Source organism: Schistocerca americana, chromosome X (genome assembly GCF_021461395.2).
Source record: "Schistocerca americana isolate TAMUIC-IGC-003095 chromosome X, iqSchAmer2.1, whole genome shotgun sequence".
NCBI lineage: Eukaryota > Metazoa > Arthropoda > Insecta > Orthoptera > Acrididae > Schistocerca > Schistocerca americana.
Window position 1 is genome coordinate 613,119,207 of NC_060130.1, and position 26,445 is coordinate 613,145,651.

A 26,445-nucleotide genomic window follows, 5' to 3' on the forward strand; every position below is an offset into this window, starting at 1 on the left:
GTAGAGGCGGGAGATACGGCATGAACTGTCCCAACTTTTACACATTTACCAGTTCAGATCTTCTGAGCAGAGTGTCCTGGTGTTAAGAAACTTAACCACATAATATTTGTTAACACTACTGAATGGCCAATATCATGCCATAGTCACCTTTTTCTCTACTAACATTTATTCGTAATGTGTAAATCACGGGAAAATTACAAATATGTTGACGCGAAATCAGGTGCAAATTAACATTGTGGATGTATGAAATTTGACGGGAACAATAAAAAATGTCATAAACGGCTGGAAATGTAAAAGCAGTGTTATACAATAGTGTTTGGAAGCAGGCAAAGCACAATTACACCATTATGTACTGTTGAAGTTATAGCAGGCAATACATACAGCAGGAGAATTATTAGATCAAATCATTAGTATAGTGAACAATATTTTAAAATTTACCAGTAAAGTACTTAAGAAAAGTCACAATACAGTTCATAAGACAATAGCATACTTTTTAAACTAACTTTTTACTGTTTCTATGCTGTATTACCACCAATTATAGTTACACTATGTGATCAAAAGTATCCGGACACCTGACTGAAAATGACTTACAAGCATGTGGCAACCTCTATCAGTAATGCTGGAATTCAATACAGTGTTCGCCCACCCTTAGCCTTGATGACAGCTTCCACTATCGCAGGCATACATTCAACCAGGTGCTGGAAAGTTTCTTGGGGAATGGCAGCCCATTCTTCATGGAGTCCTGCACTGAGAGGTATCGATGTCTATCAGTGAGGCCTGGCCCGAAGTCAGCATTCGAAAATATCCCAAAGGTCTTCTATAGGATTCAGGTTAGGACTGTGCAGGCCAGTCCATTACAGGGGTGTTATTGTCATGTAACCACTCTGCCACAGGCAGTGCATTATGAACAGGTGCTCAATCGTGTTGGAAGATGCAACTGCCATCCTCAAATTGCTCTTCAACAGTGGGAAGCAAGAAGGTGCTTAAAACATCAATGTAGGCCTGTGCTGTGATACTAACATGCAAAACAACACCATAACACCATTGCCTCCAAATTCTACTGTTGGCACTACACACGATGGCAGATGAGGTTCACCGGGCATTTGCCATATCCACACCCTACCATCGGATCGCTACATTGCGTACCGTGATTCATCACTCCACACAACATTTTTCCACTGTTCAATCATCAAATGTTTATGCTCCTCACAGCAAGTGAGGTGTCATTTGGCATTTACCGGCATGATGTGTGGCTTATGAGCAGCCACTCTACCACGAAATCCAAGTTTTCTCACCTCCTACCTGTCATAGTACTTGCAGTGTAGCCTAATGCAGTTTGGAGTTCCTGTGTGACGATCTGGATAGATGTCTGCCTATTACACATTACGACCCTTTTCAACTGTTGGCAGTCTCTGTCAGTCAAGAGACGAGGTCGGTCTGTATGCTTTTCTGCTGTGTGTGTCCCTTCACGTTTCCATTTCACTATCGCATCGGAAACAGTGGACCTAGGGACGCTTAGGAGTGAGGAAATCTTCTGTACAGAATTATGACACGAGTGACACCCAATCACCTGACCATGTTCGAAGTCCGTGAGCTCCGCGGATCATCCCATTCTGCTCTCTCTCTCAATGTCTAATGACTACTGAGGTCGCTGATACAGAGTAGGTGGCAGCACAATGCACTTAATATGAAAAACTTATATTTTGGGAGGTGTCCGGATACTTTTGATCACATGGTGTATATGCTTTATAAAGTATAAGCAAACATTACTTATCTGTAAGAGTACATTTGCTTAGCTTCAGAAACTAACATTTACTTCCTCAGATCTTAAAATAAACTTAAATCTCTCAATGCCAAAATTCTCAGTGGTCAGTGGAATTGGTCCCATACAACAGCTAGATACAATGTAATACACATTTTGTCCAATAAGCGGCATCACCAAGCAGATAGTTTGCTAGATATATGATTTAAAAGGCATCACAGTTTATAATACCTTACCCTAATCCTATGACAGGAACAAATAGAATTTAAATATTTTGTACTGTCCAAAACCGGAAGTGCAGCAAACACAAGTGACAGTAACACTTAATAATAGGAATTTTGTCAATTGAGTATTGACAATTGCTTTCATGTATAAAATCAACATAGTGTGTAACTATTATCTGTCATGAAACTGAAGTTCAAATATCATTCTCAATACATTTGACACATTTCTACACTTTACATGTGTTGTGGGATGAGACTGACAGTCATTTAACAGGATCTGTTTTCTTACAGGAATCTTGCATGGAGACTTGTGAATTGATCTGGTACTGTTATTAGAAGAGGTACTTAAGGCTACACATAACTCCATCTGTGTTTTGCTTGTGGTGATGTCCAAAGAGAAAAATAAAGCAGAGATGAGCTCATTTCTAACTTTTCTCAGTATGTACAGCATGATGCTCAAGAACGGTCACAAAGTTTTCCCCAAAGGTAGTCACTGTTAGAATTCTTAAAAATTTTGTACTAACCTGTGTGTTTCTGTATCAGTAAATTCTTTCAATAAGTTGTGTGTACTGCTGATAGTTCGTGTGAGATGCCTTTTGTATAGCATTTAAACAGATTTGATTACATCACTGAAAATTGTACTGTGCAATAACTAAAGAAGCCATGAATTCAATTTAGTTCTTAAATTAATAACTGTGTCAAAATTCAAAAGTTTCAACCAGTAGCCTTTGGCAATAAAACTCAATGAAGAGAACTTCTGACAGAACATAACGTAGGTGTTTGTCACATGTGCTTAAAATGAAAATAAGGAATTTATAATATCATATGTGGAAAAGGAAAGGAAACTTGAGAGTTTAACATTCCATCAGCAAGAATTATTAGAAACTGAGCATATGCTCAAAAGGAAATTTGTAGTGCCCTCTTTCAAAGCCGACACTGCATCATTTGCTTTACACAATTTACGTAAACCACAGTTATCACGTGAGGGGGAAGCAACTAATTTCTGTCCATTTAAATGCAGTCAATTCTGTGCCTCCTAAAGGAAACTTGATATAATACACAATTTCTGTAGTGTGCCTCAAGTGAATGGAAGAGTAGACATGGTCTTAGCTAGTAAATAGCATTTCTTTAAGTTGAATTTCTCATTACTTCAGCCTATGCTACAAAACATACAGAACAATAAAACCTCCATGACACCTGGATGAAGGACACTTATTTTCACATACACCAGTTAAGGATAAGAGCAAAAATTTCAACATTTTAAATAAACTCAATAACTGAAACAAAAGCATTCCAATCACTTGCAACATGTTTTGAAATGACTTAGAGGCAGGATAAAGTTATACGTTTACATACCTCTTCAACAATCATCATAGATACTTTTTGTGTAATTGATGCATTTGTTGCCCAGTTGTTTAAATCTCTCAGTGCCACCTCCGATTCAAATTCAAAACTACCTGGTGAATTAGTTACCTCCATTATAAAATTAGACATGAAGCATAGTACATCTTTTTCAAGACTTTCACACTGAGGATCTTGGACTGTAAGTCCTGCTCCAGTGACCTTTAAAAAAAAAAAATAGGCAGAGAAACAATTAGGAACTCTCAATAAATATGCCATCTACATGGTTAGAAACACAGTACATAACATTTGCCCACGGAGCAGGCATTATACATGTGCTTAATGTAACAGTGAAATAAAAGACAAATTTCAGGGTGTAATCAAAGGAGGGTTAACTTTCTATTAATGAGTAAATTTTCATTTAAAATATTTACAAGAGTAATAAAATCAAATTTTCTGATACACACTAAATTAAATATTAACAGTTCACGCATTTAACTGATTCTTTTTCAATGTTTATTTCACTATACTCTATGCATCTGTTCATACTTCATGATCAAACAAGTGTTAACTGGTAGCAGTGTACATTCATTGCTTAGCTGCAGGGAAATGATCTGTACAAAATCAGCTGAATCATCACTTCTGAAAAAAAAGAGTACAATCACAAGATGCAAAGCATCCCTACTTAAGTGTATTGCTACATGTCATCTTTGTCGGACAATTAAGTGATTCTGCAACTCAAGGCAGTCATTTTTCTGTGTACCACTCACTTCCCAAGTAGCGTTTTATCAGAGTTAAGAATACATTTTAAGACTGTCATTACAGTGAAGAAAACTACCAAAAATCCATATACAAGGTGCCTGAACTGTGAGCAGTGCATTTTCAATCCTCCAGCCCCCACTTGTTTTCATTACACTATAAATCACACACTGTGTGTAGCGCATTTTTGGATACACACCTATGAGTGATGACATTTATTAATAGCTGTAATTTTAGAAAAATAAAAGAAAGAAAGGCTACATGCCTCAGAAAGAGGGTACTTATAATGCATTAACACCAAGTGGCCCGTATCCAGCAGTGACCTATTTGATATGATGCTTCCACCAAACAGTAAATTTAAAAACTACATGCAATGCATTTACTATTACATGGTGGGAGCCGAACACGGACACAGCATAGAAAAAATAATACTACTGCATACACCTACCAAGGAAAGATCTCAAGAGATGTTGCCCCAATGAGATGAAAGTAGAAAATTTAGTTAATGACATACGACAGCATGTGTTAGGAACTCTGTCCCTTCTCTGCTTCGTCTCACTAAAGAGTAGGGTACAAAATTTGTTGCTTGGGTGTAACTGACTGTTTTTGAGGAAACATGTTGGTGGTTTCATGATATGCTACCACAAACTACAAGATAAAATAATAACTGCCTGCCATTAATGTCATCTCCTCAATATGAAGTTTGGAATAAAGCCTGTACTCAAAATGCTACTCGAGCACATGACAGTTTAAACACAGCTGTGCAAAAAGGTGATATCTTAAAAAAATTACTACAGAAGCTGATATTATTATGGAAGAAGAGAGAGAAGCAAACAGTATATTTGTTCACAAGGCCTTTTTTAAATACAAGAGCATCCTTCAAGGATATGAGATGTTACTTGGGCATTACCTGTTCAGAATTTCCAGGCAATCCAGCTGCCTCAGCACAATCAGCATATGTTGTTGGTCCCTCCTGTATTTTCCCTGCAAAGAAAAAATTACAGTATGCTAAGTTAAAAATATTGAAACAATTCCCACAACTGACAATACTCTCATGATAAGTAAATAATATTCAGCTCAATGGCTATAGGCACAAAGGAGAAATGACAAGAAATTTGTTTCATGGAGCTACAACACTTCCTTATATTTTCAACAGAAAAGCCATCATACAATGAACACACAGGAAAGCCTCTACCACAGCTATTTCAGGTTCAACCACAATACGGTTTCTAAAATGGCAACTTCCAAGCTCGCAACAGAACTAACCGTTTCTGGTTTAAAGAACATGTCACTTACACAAGCTCTGCATGAGCTGTAGATAACTGAGGACACTGACCACTGCAAAGCAATTCAGTGTTTTCTCTTTTCTATAAATTATCCTTTAGTTGGTGTGAGAGTGTTAATGAGATGGTGAACAAATTCCAGTGGCATTGCAAAATGACAAAAACACGGAAATCAGAGAAATTAGAGCTCTAAGATAGAGGTATACTGACAATCATTGTTCACAAGTGCCATTTTGCAAAGGGAACATGAAAGGGAAAAAAGATAGTGGTACCAGAAGTACCCTCTGCCACACATTGTAAGGTGGCTTGCAGACTATAGACACAGATGTAGAAAGGAACTGTAATAATGGTGTATTTCCACTACAACCAGATTCCACAAGGAAGTTCAAAGAAAATTTCTTCTTGCTGGCAAACAGTCTTGTCCAGCTTTATGGACAACCTGCAGACACGGTAGACTCAATCAATTGGAGGAGTGGTTGCTGGCATGTGGTTAATGTGGTGGTGGTGGTGGTGGTGGTGGTGGTGGTGGTGGTAGTAATAGGTTTCAGGTGCTTGATGCTAAGATGATCAGTGTGGAGACAGCAGCTGAGCTTTCCAGGTTTTATTCAGATTTCTGTTGGCTTCTGTTTCTCAGGTGATGTATACAGATGAATGTTTTGTCAGTGTTGAGCTTCAGCTGGCTCTGACAGTAATAATTTGCCCGGTCTTCAAACATTGTTGATATCTCTATTTACATGCCCTCAAACATTTCATCTTGGTAGCAACTGCTGTGTCATTTGCATGAATGAAAGAACTTTTACTAAGTCCAACAGGTTGCTCTGTCACATTGATGATGTATATACAGCACTGAGACCTACAACATTACCTTGAGAGAGACTTTTTAGTTTCTGTTACAAGTTCTTTTGATGTTTAATGTGAGATAGAATACCTTAATTTGAAGCTGGCACTGGGTGATCTGTGTTACACAGTAATCTCTTACTTGCCAATAACTTCCTAATGAATCTCCCATGCCTTCGGCCAATAAATTCCACGAGTGTGACCGCCTCTTTCACATCTGTTCTTTACATGCTGGATCAGGTTAAAAGAGTCTGACCAGAACATGATTACCTCCCCATACAGAATCCACCCTGCTTCTTTACAAGAGTTTGAGCAACATGCTCAGAGAATCATTAAAGTACCATTCTCGATCAGACTCTGTAGAGGAGGGAGAGGAGTGAAAATGGTTGGACGGTTTCTGGGTCTGACAACTCCTTTCCTGAATTCAGCAAGGCTACAACCTTAGCTTTATTGCATTACATTGTTGGTTTCTTCACTTGTGCAACACAGATTACCAATATACGTTTATATACACTTTTAGGTCGTAGAACCAGTCATTTATTTGTTACACCAACAAGTAATGTAATTTCACAAATTTGTTACTTTTCATTTTAAGGATGGAAATTTCCAATTGTTCTAAACTAAAAATAGCAGCTGTCTAGCTTTTAAATTTTGTAGTTATCAGATTTCTTGCTAATTTTTCCATTAAGCAGTCAGTGGTGAGGTATCTATTTTGACGCAAATTTGGAGGTGCCCCAATAGAAATTGCACAACAGTTTGTGAGGTTCCTCAGTTTTTATGCCTTCTGGCATGCAAAGTTTAATCCTTCAATAATCTGAATCTCAATAAAAAGTTGTTCCTACTTTGCCAAAAAGTGTGACACTATGTCAATGGAATATGCAGGGTGATTTAGTTCAGACAGGACACTACAAATATAGCCACAAAATGGGTAAATATTTCTAAATGTAGCTTTCATTAAGTTATAGTTGACAATGAGGTTAATATTTTGATGTACACAAATAATTTCCAATATTTATAGTTGCTAAATTATGACACATACTTTCCTCTTTAAATGGAACACACTACAACTTTCTGTTGAATAATCTGGTACAGCAGGTATGTGCTTGCATGAGGTAACTTTCATTTAATCAAGAACCTCCAACAGTTTTCTAAACCAGGATCAAGCTTCACATTTCTTCCTCTAGTTCGTGCGGAAAATTTTCCTACTGTGTTTCCTGACATTTACCATCTTAAAATGGGCAGTTTCTGAATTTACAAGTGTTCTAACATTCATATAAATGTCTTAACATAAGTCTTTAAACAGACTGGTTGAAAGACGTCTTCACATTGCTCCTGGGGACTGTGACAATATCTAGCTTCACCTGAAAATCTGAGGGAGTGTGAAGGTAAAGAAGTACCTCATTAGTATAATGCCATTACAGATCTAGCATAAACTTAGATTGACTGTCTATTCTAGCAACTGTGTCGTATAGTTTAGTCAAAATGTAGGATACCTAAATTATGATGGTTGGACTAGGATTTGTACATCATTCCTCTCGGATATGCAAACAAGTATAGCTTGGTAAAACTTCTAAACTGGCACTTCCCAAATTAGTGACCAGCATTTGTCACACAACATGTGGAGCGCTAAGTCTGGCTTAAATACAATCTGCAAAATAAAGTCTGCTCTTGTTTCTGTCATTCATAAAGGTCAACAGAGAAAAAACTAGGAACTGAGGAACTGATAGGATCTTGTGAAACTTCCTAATAGATCAAATCTTTGTTGTGGATAAGGACTCCTCTGTGAACCTTGGCCTTTAACAGGCAACTGTAACTGAGTTACAGCTGTCCAGGTTCCAGTTTGGTCCAGTACACACTTAACATGTTAGGAATCTGCACAACGGTACGAATTCATATTGTTGCTATGAGAAAGATTCATTCTACACAGGACCTTCATATTGTTGCTATGAGAAAGATTCATTCTACACAGGACCTTCCCCTTGCTGGGGATTCATGTAGATGAAAACCTTAATTTAAATAATCATGTAATGAAACTTGTGCAGAAACTTAACTCAGCCTGTATTGTTCTTAGAATTATTGCAAATGTTTGTATTGCAGAGGGTGCCAGGATGGCGTATTTTCAGTCTCTTGCAACATACAGAATAATATTTTGGGGTTCCACCATTTGCCATCAAAAGCAAATCTTTCTCTTATAGAAGAGGGCTATCTGAATAGCAACACAGACACAATGCAAACCCTTATTCAACAAGCTTAAAGGGCGCTGATGACCTCGACGTTGAGTGCCCATAAGCCCCAACACAACCTTACATACAACAATCGTAGAAATGGAACATTGGTCAGCTTTGAAAGATGCCCTTTCCATGTCATGGGTTCGAATTTATTCACACCACTTTCTCTACTAGAAGCAAAACCCGTTTTCTTTGTACCCTCCTCTAATGGTCACATAGATTAGTACTAACTATTATTCTTGCCTCCTTTAGTTCCATTACATTTCGTTAGGGCCTTACGTTACCAGTAGGACTAGCAACATGCTTTGCAAATAATGTCCAACCTTGGTTACTATTTGTAAGTGTTATCACCATGGTCACATTAATTGATTCAACTGTCTATTTATTACTTGTCCAACCATGTATTTGTTGTGTTCAGCTATACAAAATGTTGTAAATTTAGGGTACTTGTGACACAAGAAATGGTGTATATTACAGTATGAAATGTCAGAATGAAATTAGCAAATAAAAAAAATGCATGCCAACCCAGGATAGAACCCTCAACCTCCTGCATGGTAACCCAAAACTATCAACTGCACCAACTGTGCAACAGGATTAAAATGTCCTGTGAGATGGAGTTACCATACATGTTGTTACAGTGTTGCCAGATTGCCACTCTTTAATGTACTTTTTCTGCCAGATTATATTCGCCAGAAGAAATTTTGGGAGAGAGAGATTTTTTTTCCCCCGCTGGCATGTGAGGAGTCGCACTGCGAAGCCCGAGTGCACAAATTTCGCTTCACCCTGTATATACACAAATGTGTTTTGTGTGTGAGGGTCCACCTTGCAGATTTTCAAACAAATGCCGACTTGCGTAACTACAATACAAAGGCATGTGAGCCATATTGGTACAAAGCTCTACAACATACTGCCAGTCAGCATCAGATAGTTAGAAGATGAAAACAGATTTGAAGAATTTCTGCTTGAACACTGTTTTTTACTCGGTAAATGACTATTTAGGCCAATAAATAATTCTGATAATGTTTATATTGAGGCAAAACTGAAAACACTGTCTTTCATCCCCTAAAGGTTTTTTTTTTTTTTTTTTTTTTTTAAAAAAACTGATGGACAGCTGTTTGAAATAAAATCTTTACTGAATTATTGTAGTGAATATAAGAGCTTCCTGTTCAGGAAAGACAAAAGTAAAGCCTTAGGGCAAACAGACTACGCAGTTACAATACTATTAGTATACATGTATAAAAATTTGTATTACTGTGTCTTGCATGACAAAGTATTATTCTTTGTACATTTTTTTGTACAGTTTTGTATGTATTGTTCTTTTTACTACTGAATGTAAAATTTTGTATGTTTCTTTTGCACAAACTGTTTACCATAAATTTACATGTACTTTTTGACAACATCCATAGGCCTACAATATTTATTATCTACGGATGGATAAATAAATAAAAATAAAATAATAGTGTGTGGGAAAAATGAACAGCCAAATCTTTTCAGGCGAGCTCCGATTTCTCCTTATGTAAGTGAGAGTCAAAATATTAGAGTAGAGAGGAGATGACAGATCTTGTGAAAAGAATTAGCTACAATGCAAAACAACTTGGTTTCAATAACTGCCACAGCAGCTCATGTATCATATCTGTGACTCTGCCCTATTTCGTGATAATACAAAATGAGAAGGAGCTGCCTTTCTCTGAACTTTTTCAATCTCCCCCTCCTCCTCCTCCGTTGGTAATCTTATCTGGTAATGATCCGTACTTTGCAGCAATACTCCAGCAGATGGCATGCAAACATAGTGTAGGCAGCTAGCTTCTATAGTAGATTTGTTGAGTCTTCTACATATTCGTCAATAATACGTCATTTTCTATGTTATGGTTCCAATGTTGTGTTACGTCATGACGGTATGGAGTTTAGTTGATGAGTGTGTTGTGTTTGTAGATGTCATCTTGCTTCGTTTGGTGGTGTCCTCTGGTGGTATGTGTATGATCCACGTGTTATGTGAGGTATTGGGTTCATTTGGGTGTCAATGCTTGAAGTGTGCATTTATCGGTACTGACTCTTATAAAAGAATGGAAATTAGTTTCAGTGAGTTAAGAATTAAGTTTCCGTCGTGTTTATGTTATTGTGGTGTCGTTTGATGTTATCAGTTTGCTGTTTGTCATGCCGTAAGTCACTTAATTCAATTTGTGGCTTATTTTGTTAGGTATGGATATGACTTCTAAATTTAACAATGCGTGTCTGCGGGCTGAAATGGGGGACGACATGTTGTCCATCACTAAGTTTCTGCAACTTTTTGGGCTTGTGGCAGAGATAGCGAAATGCGCCATATGCAAGTTTTGTGTGTGTGTGTGTGTGTGTGTGTGTGTGTGTGTGTGTGTGTGTGTGTGTGTGTGTAATTAGTTTGTCCTCATCCAAAAACCCCCAATTTCCCACACTGGTCCTGTTAGTTTAATTATATTTTTGGAGGAAGATGTGTTTGTTGGTTTTAAATATATTTTCGTGTTTGTTGTCAGGTTTACGCGCCATATTGGAGACATTGAGAATGGTCATTTCTGCCATATTGGTGATGTCATGGGTCACAGACGGGTGGAATTGGACACTTCTGTAGTCCCATTTAGTTTAATCAACAACTTTTAAATTTGTACAATTTATCATGTAACCAATGTTTAACAAATCCTTTTTAATACCAGTGGCTCACCTCACACCATTTCATTATTTAGGGTCAACTGCCACTTTTCGCACCATACAGATATCTTGTCTAAATCATTTTATAATTCATACTGATCTTCTGACGACTATTAGATGGTAAATGACAGCATCATCTGCAAACAAATGTAAGACTGCTGTTCACATTGTCTCCCAAATTATTTATGAGGATTGCAAACACCAGATAGCTTATACCACTTTCTTGTGGAACACCACATATCACTTCTCTTTCATTCTATAACTTTTGATCATTTACTACAAACTGTGTCATTTCTGACAGGAAATCATGAGGCTGGTAGCACATCTGAGACAATACTCAATAGACCTGTAGGGTGATTAGCTTCCGCTTGTGAGGAACAGTGTCAAAACTCTTCTTGGAAGCTAGAAATGTGATATACCCTAATAGTACTCATTATTTCATGTGAGTTAAGGGCCAGTTGCGTTTTATAACAATATTTTCTGAATCTTGTGCTGTGTGTCAAAAATTTTTTCCTTCTGATTTAGTTCACAATTTTTGAATGCAATATATGTTCCAGACTCTTACTGCAAATTGATGTCAGTGGTATGGGTCTATAATTCAATGGATTGGTTTTATTTCCTTTTGAGGGTTTACCACTTCTATAACGCAGTGAGGGTATTAAATTTGTGTTGCCAATGGTGTGCTTTGCGTATCAACAGAACCTCTTTGGATTTTCTGCTGGGACTGGATTTCATCGTAGAAACTATTTAAATCATATCTCAAAGAAGGCCACACTAAATTTCAAGCTTCTGTAAAACAATCCTAATCTTTAAGAACTGTCATTTTTTTAAAATCTGGCATTCTTTTTTGTTGCTTGCCCAGCAGTGTCCCGAACTGTTTCGCATACCACAGGGCATGTTTACAGACTCTTATTAATTTTTTTTAGTATGAATCTCTCAACTGTTCTCAATACTGTTTGTTTGAATTGGAGCCACATCTGGTCTACATTTACACACTTTGGAAGGAGTGCAGGCTGTCTCTTAGGGATCCATCAGTTGAATTTTTATTTTATTTTTTATTTTTACATAGAAATACCTTTTGTTTACTTTTGGTGGATTTGGATGTTATGCCATTCAATCTCACTTCACTGACCTTGTGGTCTATCATGATGTGTTCTATTCACTCAGGATTGTTGCCAATAGGTTTAATATGTTAGCAAAACAATTTACACTTCATGTGGGCTCCTGAACTAATCACTCAACATATTTTTTAGACAATGCATTTAGTGCAATTTCAAATAATGTTTTATGTCTACCACTGACTTTAAACACGTATTTTCACCAACATATCGAGGGTAGATTAAAGTCACCATCAACTACAATTGTATTACTATTCAAGAGGAAACTGAAATTTTCATTGAACCTTTCAGCAACTATATCATGTGATTCAGTATTGAAGCTTACAATGTCTGTATTTATACAGTATCTGTATCTTCACATTACAATGTCCTTCACAGAGGAATGACAGTAAAATATTTGTCTTTCCCAGTGTGGGACTTGTGAAATGTGCAGGCATAAGGGTTGTGGGCTCCATGATGTCAGTCCTGGAGGCACACTGGCAGAGCTGCAGTGGTTAAGGCGACAGCTTATAAGTGGGAAATGCAGGTTCAAATTCTCATGCAACCCAAATTTTCAGGTGTTACAAACAGCTGAAGTCAATCAAGATTTGTGAAATGCGAAACCAATTTGTAATACATCAACTGAGTCTAAGGTCAGTAAAAAGAACCAACTATTAATTTCTTCCAGTTGTCAAGTGTAGCCTCTACTAACTTGCAGCAACTATATACTTCAATTTAACTACATGATAAACTACTACTAACAGCAACAAACACACCACCACTAACTAAATTTAATTTCTCCTCTCTAAACACCAATAGGTCCTTGGTAAAAACTTTGACTGAACTTATCTCCAACTTTAGTCAGCTTTCAGTGCCTACAACAATTTCCCCTTCAGTGCTTCCAACAAGTACTTGAAACTCTGGCTCTTTTTCCAGCACAGCTACAACACTTTACAACTATAATACCATTGTTTCCTATGTCTACCCCTGTCCTGTGTTTGACCTGCACCCTTTGAGACTGAATCCATTTTTACACTTCCCCAATTCTATAACTTAAAAAAATCATCCAGTCCAATCCACACATCACCCACAACCGATGTAGCTGCTTAGTGTGTGTAATGGACCCATGATCTACTAAGCATAACCCAACACCCCTACACTCTATGACAAAAGTTAAGGAATCTGCAGCCTACACATCTGCAGAACCATCTGAGTCTCTGATTCAGACCCTCCACTTGACTGTATACCAAAGGTCCATCATCAGTCCCGCCAATAATACTACAGATGCTGAACTCCACCTTCATCTTGCAAAGCAAGAATGACTATCTTTACCACTTCTGATAGTCACCATAAATCTTTTGATCCAAAGTGACACACATCTTTAGTACCAAAATGAGCCACCACCTGCAGTTGGCTGCACCCCATACTCTTCATGACCTCTAGAAGGACCTGTTCCAGATCTGGGATTGCTCTCCTTGATAAGCACACTGAGTGCACAATGGACTTTTGCCCTTTTTGGCAGCCATATGCCCAAGGAGCTCCGTCATGTGCTGAACACTGGAGCTCCCCTACCAATAATCTTACCTTCTGTGAATGCCTGGACCTTGCAGGTTGACACACTTCTAAAGTGCAACTGCATCTGGCTCACAACATTTTTTGGCCACAGACACTGGATAAACAGATAAGCCCTTTGATTAGTCCCCCAGAATGTCTTTCACAGCCTGCCACACCTGGAAATGACCTTCCACTCTACCACGGGTGAGGGGTCAACCTCACTGCTGAAAGTAACTGGGCCAACCATACTAGGAGACCAATCATAAGACATGTGGGATGTCCATTGTAGCCCCAAATCTGGCCACTGACAGTGATGCCCACCGGTAGCAGCTTCAAGTTACATTACAAGCCATCACTGCATGGAGCTGCAAGCAACAGGGCACCAAGTCGGCTTGCATCCGAACACAGCACTGAACACTGCATTCACAGTCTGTATCTATACTACAGACGGTGGAAACCTACACTACACAAACATGCAAGAAATTCAAAAAATTAACTACAAAAGTTTACAGCAAAAACAAAATAAGTAAGTTGCTTCTAATTAGAAGTTCATAATACAATAAACATATGAATGGTGTACTCGACTGCTACGCAACTTACATAAAGCTTCATGAGAGTTGTACCTGTGTGAAATGAAGTGGCCTGTCACATGTTTATGTCTAATTGTGAGTCAAGATGAAAATTCTTGACCAAAAACAAACAACCCCCAGTACCAGATGCAATATGTTGTCTTGGGTTCAGCTCTGAATCATCACTGACAAAGCTCTTAAGGTTGAATATAAATAGTCTCATGACTGTCACTTAAATTGAGCCTAAGAAGGAATACTATCAACCACCCACCATTTTTTGCTAGCGTTCACAGGACTGATGTGTTGCATTTCTGCACACATACATTCAGCCATATGAATGTGTTAACACTGTTTACTTTACATTTAGCAATGTTGTTTTCTCCTTATTCCAATTACTGCCACTTCAAAGCTATTTTAATAGCCCTATACCACTTATAGACAACTGCTTGAAAGCATGATAGAGGTCACAAAGCCTCAGCAATATGAAAGTCATTAAAGTAAATCCCCTTAGAGATATTTGACCATACCTGGAGTAATTGTGCTCTGATGTGGCCGGCGTAATGGTTTGGACCAGTCTACATGGCCACGACCTCTGCCTCTGCCGCAACCATTTCCTTCCGAGTCTGGAGTATTATTCTGAAAGATAGTAGAAAGCATTGACATCGTCTTCCATTCTGCAGATAATCAAATGTCTATTCAAAAATGTATTATTGTAAATGCATGCATGATACTTTCTTTATAAGGCCCAAGTAAAAAAGCCCTCAATCCAAAGATTTATATGAATAACACAGTGCTATCCTTGGCACTGGTTTCACAGGAAGAGAATACAAGCTTTTGAAACGTGGTGCAACAGAAGCCAACTGAAGATAAGATGGGTAGATCCAATAACAAATGAGGTGGTTTTGAATGAAATTGGGGAGAAAATAAATATATGGCACAAATTGACTACAATACGTAATTAACTGATAGGGCACATGCATGGATATATGTTGCAAAACTTATGCATAGATGAGGCTTGTACAGGATAGGCTAAAATTTTAGTGTGCAAAGCTGCATCAAACCAGTCTTCCGACTGAAGATCACAACACCAACAAGCCAGGTCATTGTGTGAAGCATAACTGCTAAAACTGCATCAAATTTTACACTTAATATTCTGACTAATGATATGTTGGTGCTTTAGTACACACACACACACACACACACACACACACACACACACACACACACACAAACTTGTCACTTCTCGGGTTGGTTGCCGAGAGCGAAGAACAACAAAAAAATCTGTTGACTACAGGCTCGTATCAACCTTCTCTGGTCAGTGCCAATCTTAGCTAGCAAACAGCACTGTTCGCTATAGCAGTGCCATAGCCATCACAGTATGTGGACTTTACTCAGCTGTTTTTGTCATCTTTTCATTTTGAAATGATAGATGATGCTGTTCCTGGTCAAAAACAGTAAAGTGCCAATGACTCCAGCTTTAATAAAACATGGGTATATAAGGCCTACTGCCTATCCTTGTGAGAAGATTGTGTGGCTTGTTACCTTCAATCCGTTCCTCTCTCCGTTCCAACAATTTTCTTGGTCAAGCATCAACACACAATATTACTGCACAAATACAATGGTTAATTATAAAGTAAACCTGTGTAACAACTTTCCAAGACTAAGCGACACTGCCATCATTACATGGGCAAAAAAAATCAAGCTATTTTTCCATGAGTATTTCATGTAATATTTAAGGAGTCATCATACAATCTAGTTGATCAATTGAAAATTTCATTTTTATATTAGCAGTTTTTAAACTATCAAATGTCATAGCATGTATGTGCGTGTCTGTCTATGTCTAAATTTTCATTGCCCAGAAACGAATAAATTTCCCTATAGCTACATTTTATTTGTCTTGTTACTTAAAAAGTAAGTCAGGTGTTGACTGTAGTATAGAAAAATTTACTTTTATGAGTTGGCTCAGACTTCCATATTGTTTGTAAATAAGCATTAGAAGTGTTTGACCTGCTGTAGGAAGTTGGTTGGTATAATGATTAAAGGCACCAAACTTCAAGGTCATCAATCCCTCCTACCTGGAACAGGCAAATCAACAAACTACACACCAAAGAAGGGCCTAGTGTGCAAAACTCAAGGGAAGAAAGCCCCAAGGTCTACCAAACGTCAACAAAGCCTAGACAAAGGAACAAGGAAGAAGAAATGGGGGAAAGGATGAAAAGCAGGCAAAGGTGTCCTGTCCAGTGAACAGCTGGGGCCCCCCAAAGGCAGAAAGTGAGATGGGGTACATACCTCCCATCACTTATCAGAGGCATCCCACCCAATAATACCCACAAAAGACCAGTGACACATACTGAGAGAGAGAAGCACAGGAGACATAGGAAGAATACCAAGAAGAGAGAAGAAGAGCAAAAGAGTGGGTAGGGTGGGGGCTGGAGGGGGAGGGGGCGGGGACCACCAAGCCCAGACATGCACTGCCCATTTGGGGCAAAGGAGGCAACAGAGTATTCTGCCAACCCCTCAATAGGCCTACTAGGGTGACATTCCCTCCCTCAAAGGGTGGGAAAAGCCGTCTCCGCAAAATGTAAAACCACGTCAGCTGCTGAGGCATCGTCCGCTAACACCAGGAAGATTAAGAGACCGTTGCAGGGTGGCTACGTTAGAACAGTCCAGCTGAATGCACACAGATGTCAAATGGGTGCCACAACGACAGTGGGGTGGATCCTCCTGATGGAGGAGATTACCCTGAGTCATCCAAGTATGGCCAATGCAGATCAGGCAATGGACAATGGAGTCCTTGCAAGAGACCCCCCATATCAAGAGGCCACTTGGTGGCAAATTTGGTCAGCCTTTCAGCAAGTTCATTCCCCAGGATCCGAAAGTGACCTGGGGTTCAGACGTGGCAAATTTGGTCAGCCTATCAGCGAGTTCATTCCCCAAGACCCAAAAGTGACCGGGGGTTCAGAGAAAGACCACTGAATCCTGGATAGTCAGGACCAAGGGTAACATTGGTCAAGACCTTGTACACTGCTTAAAGAGTCTCTGCAGATGAGGAAGGACTCACTAGAGCACGAATGGATATGCTCAAGTGAACAAGAGATGGCAAACATCTCTGCAGAGAAAACACTGCAGCCATCCAGCAAGGAGCAGAGTTCTTTACATCCCACACAAAGGTAAGCAACACCAGTGTGACCAGCAAACATTGAGACATCAGTATAGACTATAATAAACTCCTGTTTATCTGAAATGATCGGAACGGTGGTCAGTTCTGATAACTGAAGTTTCAGAGAAACTTAAGTCCCCCTGTTTTTATGCGTGAGACACCCCAAATTACGTCAATACCACGAAATACGACCATAAAACATGTCTAGGGTACATAGAATGTTATTGATATGGTTGTCATGTTTCGACTGGAAAAACTGTGTTGACATGTTAAAAGGGTGCCAAAGCATGATTGAAAACTCAAAGTTTACAAATGCTGAATAACAAAGCTCGTTTATTTAGTGTTCTTTCGGGGGGAAAAAAGTCACCTTATCTGGCAGCAGGAAAAAAAAAACAGGATTTTTAATTTTATTACCTATTCTTTTGAATAAAATAAACTACTTTAAAAAATTATTAAACAAATCTAGAGATTACTCAAAGGAATGAATAGCTTGTCTAGAGGAAATTTAAAGTAAAAATCCAAAAATTTTTACCTTATGGACATTGAAGTTCTAGGATGCTTCATTATAATTTATTTTTTGATTAAAAAAGTCTGTAATGGTTTTTTGTTTTTGGCTTGAGGAACTTTTGTTGTGGCAATATATCTCCAATTTTGGAAACAAAGGATTTCAGGATAAGTCACCCCCTCCTGTTGGCTAATGTACTCCAGGGCAGTTTGGATTGCTTCGTAATCAACTGTGTGAGGAATCTTTTCCTCTCCTTCGTCATCAGAGACATATTCTTCAGACACTTTCTGATTAGTCTCAATTCAAACAATTTCTTCCTTAGTCAAATAAAAAAAAAAGTCGTTTGCCATGCACTCTTCAACGTCTTAAGTTTGCGTCCTCACAACCCGGTAGTTTATCCAGGAAATACAACAAAATTACATCATTTTCATCTGTTTCTGGCATGTCAGCTCGAGTTTCAGTATTGCCTCCTTCTTCCCACCACTGATAAGTTGCCTTATGAGTTTTTTTCCAAGACCTAACGAGAGAAATTGGAGGAATTAGATTCCAAGCTTCAGCAATTTGATGAATGACACTTAAAATATCGTTTTTTTTTAAGAGCTTGCACAAACTCTCCTTCAGCATCAATTGCACCAATTACGTATTTCAGCAGCGTATGTCTGCAATGTTTTTTCATTGCTTCAAGAACACCTTGGTCCATCGGTTGTCATAAAGACATGACTTTTGGTGAGAGAAACAACTTTGATATCCCCACCTTGTAGATCATATGGGTGAGAAAGAGCATTGTTCACAAGAAGTAGCGCTTTTCGAGGAACTCTATTTTCTTCCATGTATTTTTCTACAGCTGCAACAAACACTGCCTGGAACCACTCTTTGAAGATGGCACCATTCATCCATGCCTTAGACTGATTCATGTACCACAATGGCAAAGGTTTAACAGCTGGTTGCATCAAAATTGCTCTTGGTTTTTTAGATTTGCCAATTAAAGGAAGGCACAGTTTATGATTGCCAGTGGCATTACTGCATGCGAGGACAGTAACTCTTTTCTTTGCTTTTTTTTTATATCTGGATGCCTTTTTTTCTTGTTTAGAGGCAAGGGTTTTTGTTGGCAACATTTTGTAATTCAACCCAGTTTCATCACAGTTGTAAAGCTGATCGCCAATATAACCTCCTTTGTTGATTGTGTGCAGTTTCCTCTTAAAATCAGCGATAGCGGCTTCATCCCTGGATAATGATTCGCAGCTGATGGCAATTTCATGAATACCATGCCATTTCTTGAACCGATCCAGCCAGCCATCATTTCCAAGGAATTCTTGCTCCTTTCCTCATAAAAAGTCATAGCTTTTTGACGAAGTAGAGGACCTGAAGCTGGCACACCTTTGGCTCTTATTTGTACGTGCCCCAAAAATAAGGCCTCTTCTAACTAAGGATGTCCACCTTTTCTCATTGTTTTTCAAGATTTCGCTGCACTGCCTGACGCTCTAATGGAACAATTTTTTTCAGTTTCTGATCGATTTGTATTCCAATCAGTAATCTTGCTCCTACCAACATTCAAATCCACAACAACTTTCACGGGTGGCTCACCAGCATCAATTCTCTGCAAAGTGCGAAGCTTTTGTTCCAACAAGATCACATTCTACACAACAGTGCATAGTACGTTCACAGTTAAATTGTTAAATGCTCAGCTTCGTCTGATGTACCGACAACAGACAAAGTGTTAGCCGCCGCACTTTCATTGCCAGTTTCGACAGGGCTACATCATGCTCCATAGAGTAATAATGTATGTACTGTACTTTCAAGGAGTTCCAATAGATGGCACTGGCATGAAACCATGCAATATGAACAAGAAACATGCTAAAACTTCAACTAACACTTGCACAAACCGACGACGTTCTGACTTTTGACAGACGCCAGTGCACTGATTAGCAGTAGACTGCCGAAAAACACCAGCAAATGCACCAGGCACAGATAAGTTGAATCTTGTCAAGTGTCAGTCTAACTAGCCAAAAGCGCAGCTGTGCGATGCGTCAGACAGCGCCAATGAGAGCTGCAAAAATTGGAAAAATTTGTTCAGATAAAGAGGATTTTGGATAAACATGATTCGAAAAATGGGAGTTTACTGTACTTCTGAACCATGAAACACGGAGAAGAATTTGTGTGGAGGGCCTAAGGATGAGTTGAGTCTTTCAGACTTTGTGATAGGTCAAGACAGAGCTGTGGATGGAGGATGCACCATGGAGGTGTATGTGAGAAGACGTTGTAGAAGGGAAAGCTGGAATTCATAGGGGAAAAAAAATTAATAAATAAAATAAAAAAATCCGTATGTGGTTGGCAGTCTTAACCCCAGACCTGGGTTGGCATTGCAGTATCTGGAAAGAGGATAGAGTAGTTTGGGTACTCCTGGGAACAGCGGATGCTTTATACATAAGTGACAGACTGTTGTTGACACAGAACCTGCAACAGTGGAACTGCTGGGGCTAGTCCGAAAGGCACCAGTTGCCAATCCCACCCCACAGTGGTGAATTGGGTTCTGCATTTGTAATGTTGAAGGTGATGCCGAGCCATATGCGAGACTCCCGTAATATAGATGGGACCAGACGAATGCTTTGTATGAAGGCTATGCCGAAAGTTTTTACCAGCCCGTAAACCGTAAGACGGAGGACAATGGGGTTGTTTTCATTCGAAAGTGCAATGTTTTTCGACCTAGGGACGCGCACGCGCAGCACCTGGTTAGTGGTGATCCCCCCACAGCATGGTAAGAAAGCACAGGCAGTGCTGAGACAGATGGTGCAGGATGGAGCTGTCACGTCGCGATTTTCGTGGCATGAATTTTTACGATTATAAAAAGGGTTTATGTGCCGAAGAATGCCATTCTTCTTTGCTGCGTGTTTTTGGTGAAGCTTCCCCTTCTAGGGCCAAATTTGGAAATTGGTTTTGCGAGTTTTCGAGGGGTCGGCAGTCAATTGAAGATAAACCTCGTCCTGGTCGGCCAGCAACAGCTGTGACTCCTGAAAACATTGATGCTGTGAGGAAAATGATCAAAGAAGATCCACATCTTACATTTTGCGACATTGAAGGGACCCTAAATATTGGATCAACAGCAGCACAGACCATCGTTCATAATCACTTAGGCCTTACTAAGAGATGTTGCTTTCTAATGGGACATATTATAGCACATGTATTGTCTGCAGACATTTCCAGTTTTGCTTGTTGAATGTTAAGTGGAAGGTAATTTACATTTCAAAGTCTTTGCAACAAATGTCTAGAGGTGATAAATTAAGTCATGGAGAACAACTTTTGTTACAGTCAAAATGCTTATCTACTTTTCCCAGTGATGGTAGTAGTTGTTAAAGACCAGTTATGCCCCTGACAAGTGGCACAGTTAAGGCATCTTGAAGCATTTGTATGGTGTATTGCCTATCATCTAGTCATCTGCTCTGCTTGATAGGCTGTGCAAAGTTGAAGTTCCTGATTTGCTTTTAAAATATCTTTCGCCACTCAGTGACACAGATTCTTATAGTTGTTTTGTTGAAAGTCAACCTATCTGTTTTCTGTTTTAGGTAGTACGCTGCAGACCCAAATAGTAGACACTGCTAGGTTGATGAAATCTCGTTACCATAGGACAGGTGAATACTCATGGATCCCCAGCATCACTGGGAGGCATCTGAACATTTTGTCTCCAATAAATGTCATTCTCCGTGACACGTTCTATCGCCCACAGACATTTGTCACAAAGACTTTGCAACACCTTGTATAAGGAACAGTAGTTGACCCAAAATTGAACCCTGTGGGGGCTCCCTTCATGATTTCTTCTCAGTAACTAAAATTTTCTCTTCTTCAAATATTGTTTCAGTTATTCAGCATGACTGTTTGCATTCTGTTTCTCAAGTTTTTGTAAGGAAGTAACATGATCTATGCAATAAAATGCCTTAAAATGATAACAAAAAATACCAACTTGCAACATTTTATTACTTAAGGCTTGTAATATTTGGTGAGTGGATGTGTAAATAGTAGTCTCAGCTGAGCAACCCTTCCAGAATCAAAAGTGTGATTCAGTAAGTAAATTGTTTCTCCTTAAATATGAGACTATTCGAGTACACTTTTCGAATGTTTTGGAGAAAGATGTGTCAAGTAAACTGGATGACAATTATTTAAGTCTTTCTTGTCACCATTCTTATAAAGAGGTTTAATAACAGTCACCAAAATTCTTCTGGGTGTGTGATAGCATTTTCAATATGTAAAATTCTCCAATGTTTTGGCCACTGTTGCAAATGGTCTCCCTCAGATTTTTGTGATGACTGCTGTACGAGAAAAACTTCAAGTTCTTATCTACTATAGCAAAAAGATGTTGTAATCTGATGAGGTACCGAGGAGGAGGAGGAGGAGGAGTGTCAGATATCCTTTATTGGTGTTCACTTTATTTCTTGCCATTGGTGGAAATAGGCAGATGAATTATGGGCAGCAATTGTGACACAATGTTGTTTAATTATTGCCTGGTGTCGGCTGAGGGGTGCCAGTACTCAGTGCACCTGTGGCTGCTGTGGTGGGTAAACAGATAGCATGCCTCAATTGGCACAAGACAGCAAGTAACTGCCACCCATTTCTCATTTGCCTGCTTCCTCCAATGGCAACAAATTAATCAAACACAAATAAAGGGTATCTATTTCCACCAACAAAAAGAAATAAAGCAATAAAATAAAGAACATCTAACACTACTTCTCCTCGTCATCCTCAATCAGATTACAAGACAGCTTTTTTTCTATAGTATATAAGAACTTTAAGTTTTTTCTCATTCAGCAGTCAGCACAACACCCTGAGGAAGGCCATTTGCAACAGTGGCCAAAACGTTGGAAAATTTTACATATTGACAATTACTCAAGACGCATTTCATTGCTAGTGACAACGGCTGTAGTAGCTTATGTTTTTTGGCTTAACAACTGCTATGTGCAATAATTCTGTCTGCTAAAGATGCATTACATACCTCATTAAGAACATTACTTATTTCATTAGAACAAATTTTCTGAATTCTATTATAAATTTCGTCAACACCAGACAAGCTTTCGTTTTTTAGAATTTTTTTAAATTCTATTAATCTAAGTGAAGGATGTTAGTAGTACTTCTAACCGCTTAAATTGGAATGACATTTTTAATATATTCTCTTGCTTCTTCAGTTGTACCATTTAATCCTAGTTTTGCTGCTACATTTAGAAAGTGATTGCTAAAAATACTTGGAACCTGCAAACTAGTCGCAATACTGGCTGTTAATTTATTGTTATGGTATCTTATACACTGTCTGGCTTTCCCGTCTCCTGTTTGACAATATCCTACATGACAATATCCCCACACAGTTTTAACCTTTCCTTAAATTATTACAGTATTTTTTGTAGAATGCATGTAATGTTGAATGTTTTTCACATTAGCATCTCTTTCTATATAATATATACCTTATCCCATACCATCACTTTTAACTTACTCTTAAAACATATAGGCATGGATAACATCGTAAGGAGAGTTCATTAAGGGTCAGTACCAGATGATATGAAAATCATAATGTATACAGACAATGTGACAATATGGGATGAGAATGAGTAGAAATTGGAAGATCAACTAAATACCTGACAGAGGGAAACTGAAGAAGCAGGTATGGAAATTAGCTTGACAAAAAGTGAGGTAATGAAAGTCAGCAGGTAAAACACACAAAATGAAGGATGCAACTTAGAATGGGAAGATTATTGAAGAAGTAGATACTTTCAGATATTTAGGAAGTAAGCTGACCAGGAAAGGAAACAAAGGATGAAATTTCTGAGAGGCTAGAAAATTGTCCAAAATTTTATTGCTGTGTATCAGACAATTAGGAATTGGAAAATTGTCTGCCAAAGCAAAGATCATCACATAAAAATCATATTAGCTACCAGTTTTGACCTATGAATCAGAATGATGGACCTAGACAAACAGATCTACCCCTTAAAAACTATAGAGAGAATGGGCATGACTCGTTTGGCTACATTAAAAGAATGGGAAAAGAAAGGTTATTAAGAACAGCTCTGGAATGGACAGAATCTAGAAGAAGACCATCTAAAGGAGTATGACAAAGATGAAGAGATCACATTAAGGATGACACGAATCTAGTGGACATGCAACAACAGAAAGTGGTAGAAAGGAGAAGGTTGGAAGTGGCTTTGTGGACATTCTGCACAAGCAGAACATTTCAGGAAGGAGGAGAGACTGAAAAGCCATATCATTATTCCCTTAGTTAATGGTCTCTCTCACAATGATGTTATTTAATATCAGGGTGCATGACACAAAAAGAACTGTAAAAATGCAAATGTAAATGAAAAAGGGAGTGAGGATTTCTAGAAGTACACCAGTGTGCAAAACTTAAGAATGAAAGTAACTTTCAAATGATGTGCCACTGCCAAGTAACATAGCTCAGTGAAACTTTGATCAGACATTGAAAGAATTGCTACAGCATAGTACAGACGGGAACAAAGAGATATGCAATGAGACAAACAGAAATGACATTTATTTTCAAAGATGATAATCGTACTGAAGTAACTGTAATTTATGATGGTCCCCTGGACATTACAAAAGGAGGGCCATTGTTCTTAAAAGGGTGTGTTATCACCATGTCCAGTATTGCACACTCTCCAATGTGGTCCCATGCTGGGCACAACGTTGGTAAGGAGTTGTTCTGGTAAGGCATTACATTCCTCCATCATCGAGTTTGACAACTGCTGGATACAGAATGAATTTTCATTCTGCAGCTGAGTGTGCACTGATATGAAACTTATTGGTAGATTATAACTGTGTGCCAGACACACTTGAACTCTGTACCGTCACCCTTCGCAGGCAAGCGCTTTGCTGACTGAGCTACCCGAACTCTACTTATGACCCGTCGTCACAGCTAGACTTCCTCTTAATTCATATCAGCACATACCCCAATACCAAATGAAAACTGATTCTGGAAGCATATCCCAAGCTGTAGCTACACCAGATCTTCACAATATTCTTTCTTCTAGGAGTGCTAGTCCTGCAAGTTTCACAGGAGCACTTTAGTGAAGTTTGGAAGGCAGGGAATGAGGTACTGGCAGAAGTAGAACTGTGAGGAAGGATCACGAGTCGTGCTTGGGTAGCTCAGTCAATAGAGTACCTGCCACAAAAGGCAAAGGTACCGAGTTAGACACTCGGTCTAGCACACAGTTTTAATCTGCCAGCCAGGAAGTTTCAACTGCTAGATGGCTGTTAGCACATGTGGACATGCTGAAATACGTCTCCCAAATGCATCACACATGTGCTCGATGGGTTTCAGATGGAGGGAATGGGAAGGACAGTCCATTTGCTGAATATCATTTCATTCCACAAGCTTCTCCATCTGCACTGTTCAATGTAGTAGCACACTGTCATCCATAAAAATGAAGTTGGGGCCCAATACACCTACAAGTAAATGCACATGGAAATGAAGCAAAGTTTCACAATAACAATGACCAGTCAAGAGTACTGTGTTCAAAGACTTGGAGGTCATTACACCCCTGCAACATTATGCCTCCATATACCATAACAACTGGACCACCAAAATGATCTTGTATGACAACATTTCTGGGTACACGATATGTTCTCACCTCTCGCCTTATGAGGGTCTGTAATGCAGAAACCACTAATATGTGAATGCTACACAGCTCACTGAATGTGGACTAGGCTGGCCATCCTGACATCACAGTCAATATGATCCACAACAATTGGTGACAGAGTGGGATCAATATGGAGAAGCTCAATTCTAGTGACTGCATGGGTGCTGCCCGATCTACACCACAGATACTGGTTATCAGAGATTAATGGGTGAGTGCTGCTAGCATGTGTAACCTGTCTGGCCATTTTATACATTTTATTTTTAGTACACAGCAATTACAAGATGTCAGTGGTCGAGAAAGTTACCACACAAGAAGTTATACAACATCTCAAACAATCTTTCAGAGCAGTGTGTCAATTACCAAGGTACGAGTGAGGAACTAAATAATTTTAGATAGCCAGAAGGGGAGAAACACCTTCACCATACAGTCTCTCTTAGCCAACACTGGATTTTACACTATCTGATTTGTTAACACCATCTGAGCAGGAAACCTGGGGAAGAAGTAGTTTTTCTGGACAATTTGAGACTGCAGTGACCTCGGGTAAGAGATCAGAGGGCTGATGCTGAATACAGTACGTCTAAAGCTGACAAGTGATGCATATGTGCTCATAATGTGTCACGACAAGTTACAGTGAGTGAAAACTCAAGCAGATTTTGCAGTGGGGTTGTGTGAGCATTACTGTACGAGAGGCACCACTAGTCACCACCAAGAGCTACTTAGTAACATCTCTATGAAGCACGGGGGAGGATACGAAAAATTTACAGACCACATTCACATCATCAATAAGAAAATGTATGCCCCAGAAGCGTGTGTAAAAAT

General features: G+C 38.9%; 1 protein-coding gene across 2 annotated transcripts in view; it reads right to left on the bottom strand.

The window, feature by feature from the left end:
* The window catches only part of LOC124556473 (polyadenylate-binding protein-interacting protein 1), a 136,800-nt gene that overhangs the window by 98,477 nt on the left and 11,878 nt on the right, over positions 1 to 26,445 (bottom strand). For both annotated transcript variants that reach the window (XR_006968612.1, XM_047130427.1), the window contains exons 2-4: positions 14,861 to 14,969; positions 4,997 to 5,070; positions 3,343 to 3,549 (exon numbers count right to left, since the gene is read on the bottom strand). Coding sequence is in view for 1 of the 2 variants with exons in the window: in XM_047130427.1 (XP_046986383.1) it covers positions 3,343 to 3,549; positions 4,997 to 5,070; positions 14,861 to 14,969 (390 nt within the window). In the remaining variant the exon portion in view is untranslated. The remainder of the gene's footprint in view (positions 1 to 3,342; positions 3,550 to 4,996; positions 5,071 to 14,860; positions 14,970 to 26,445) is intronic.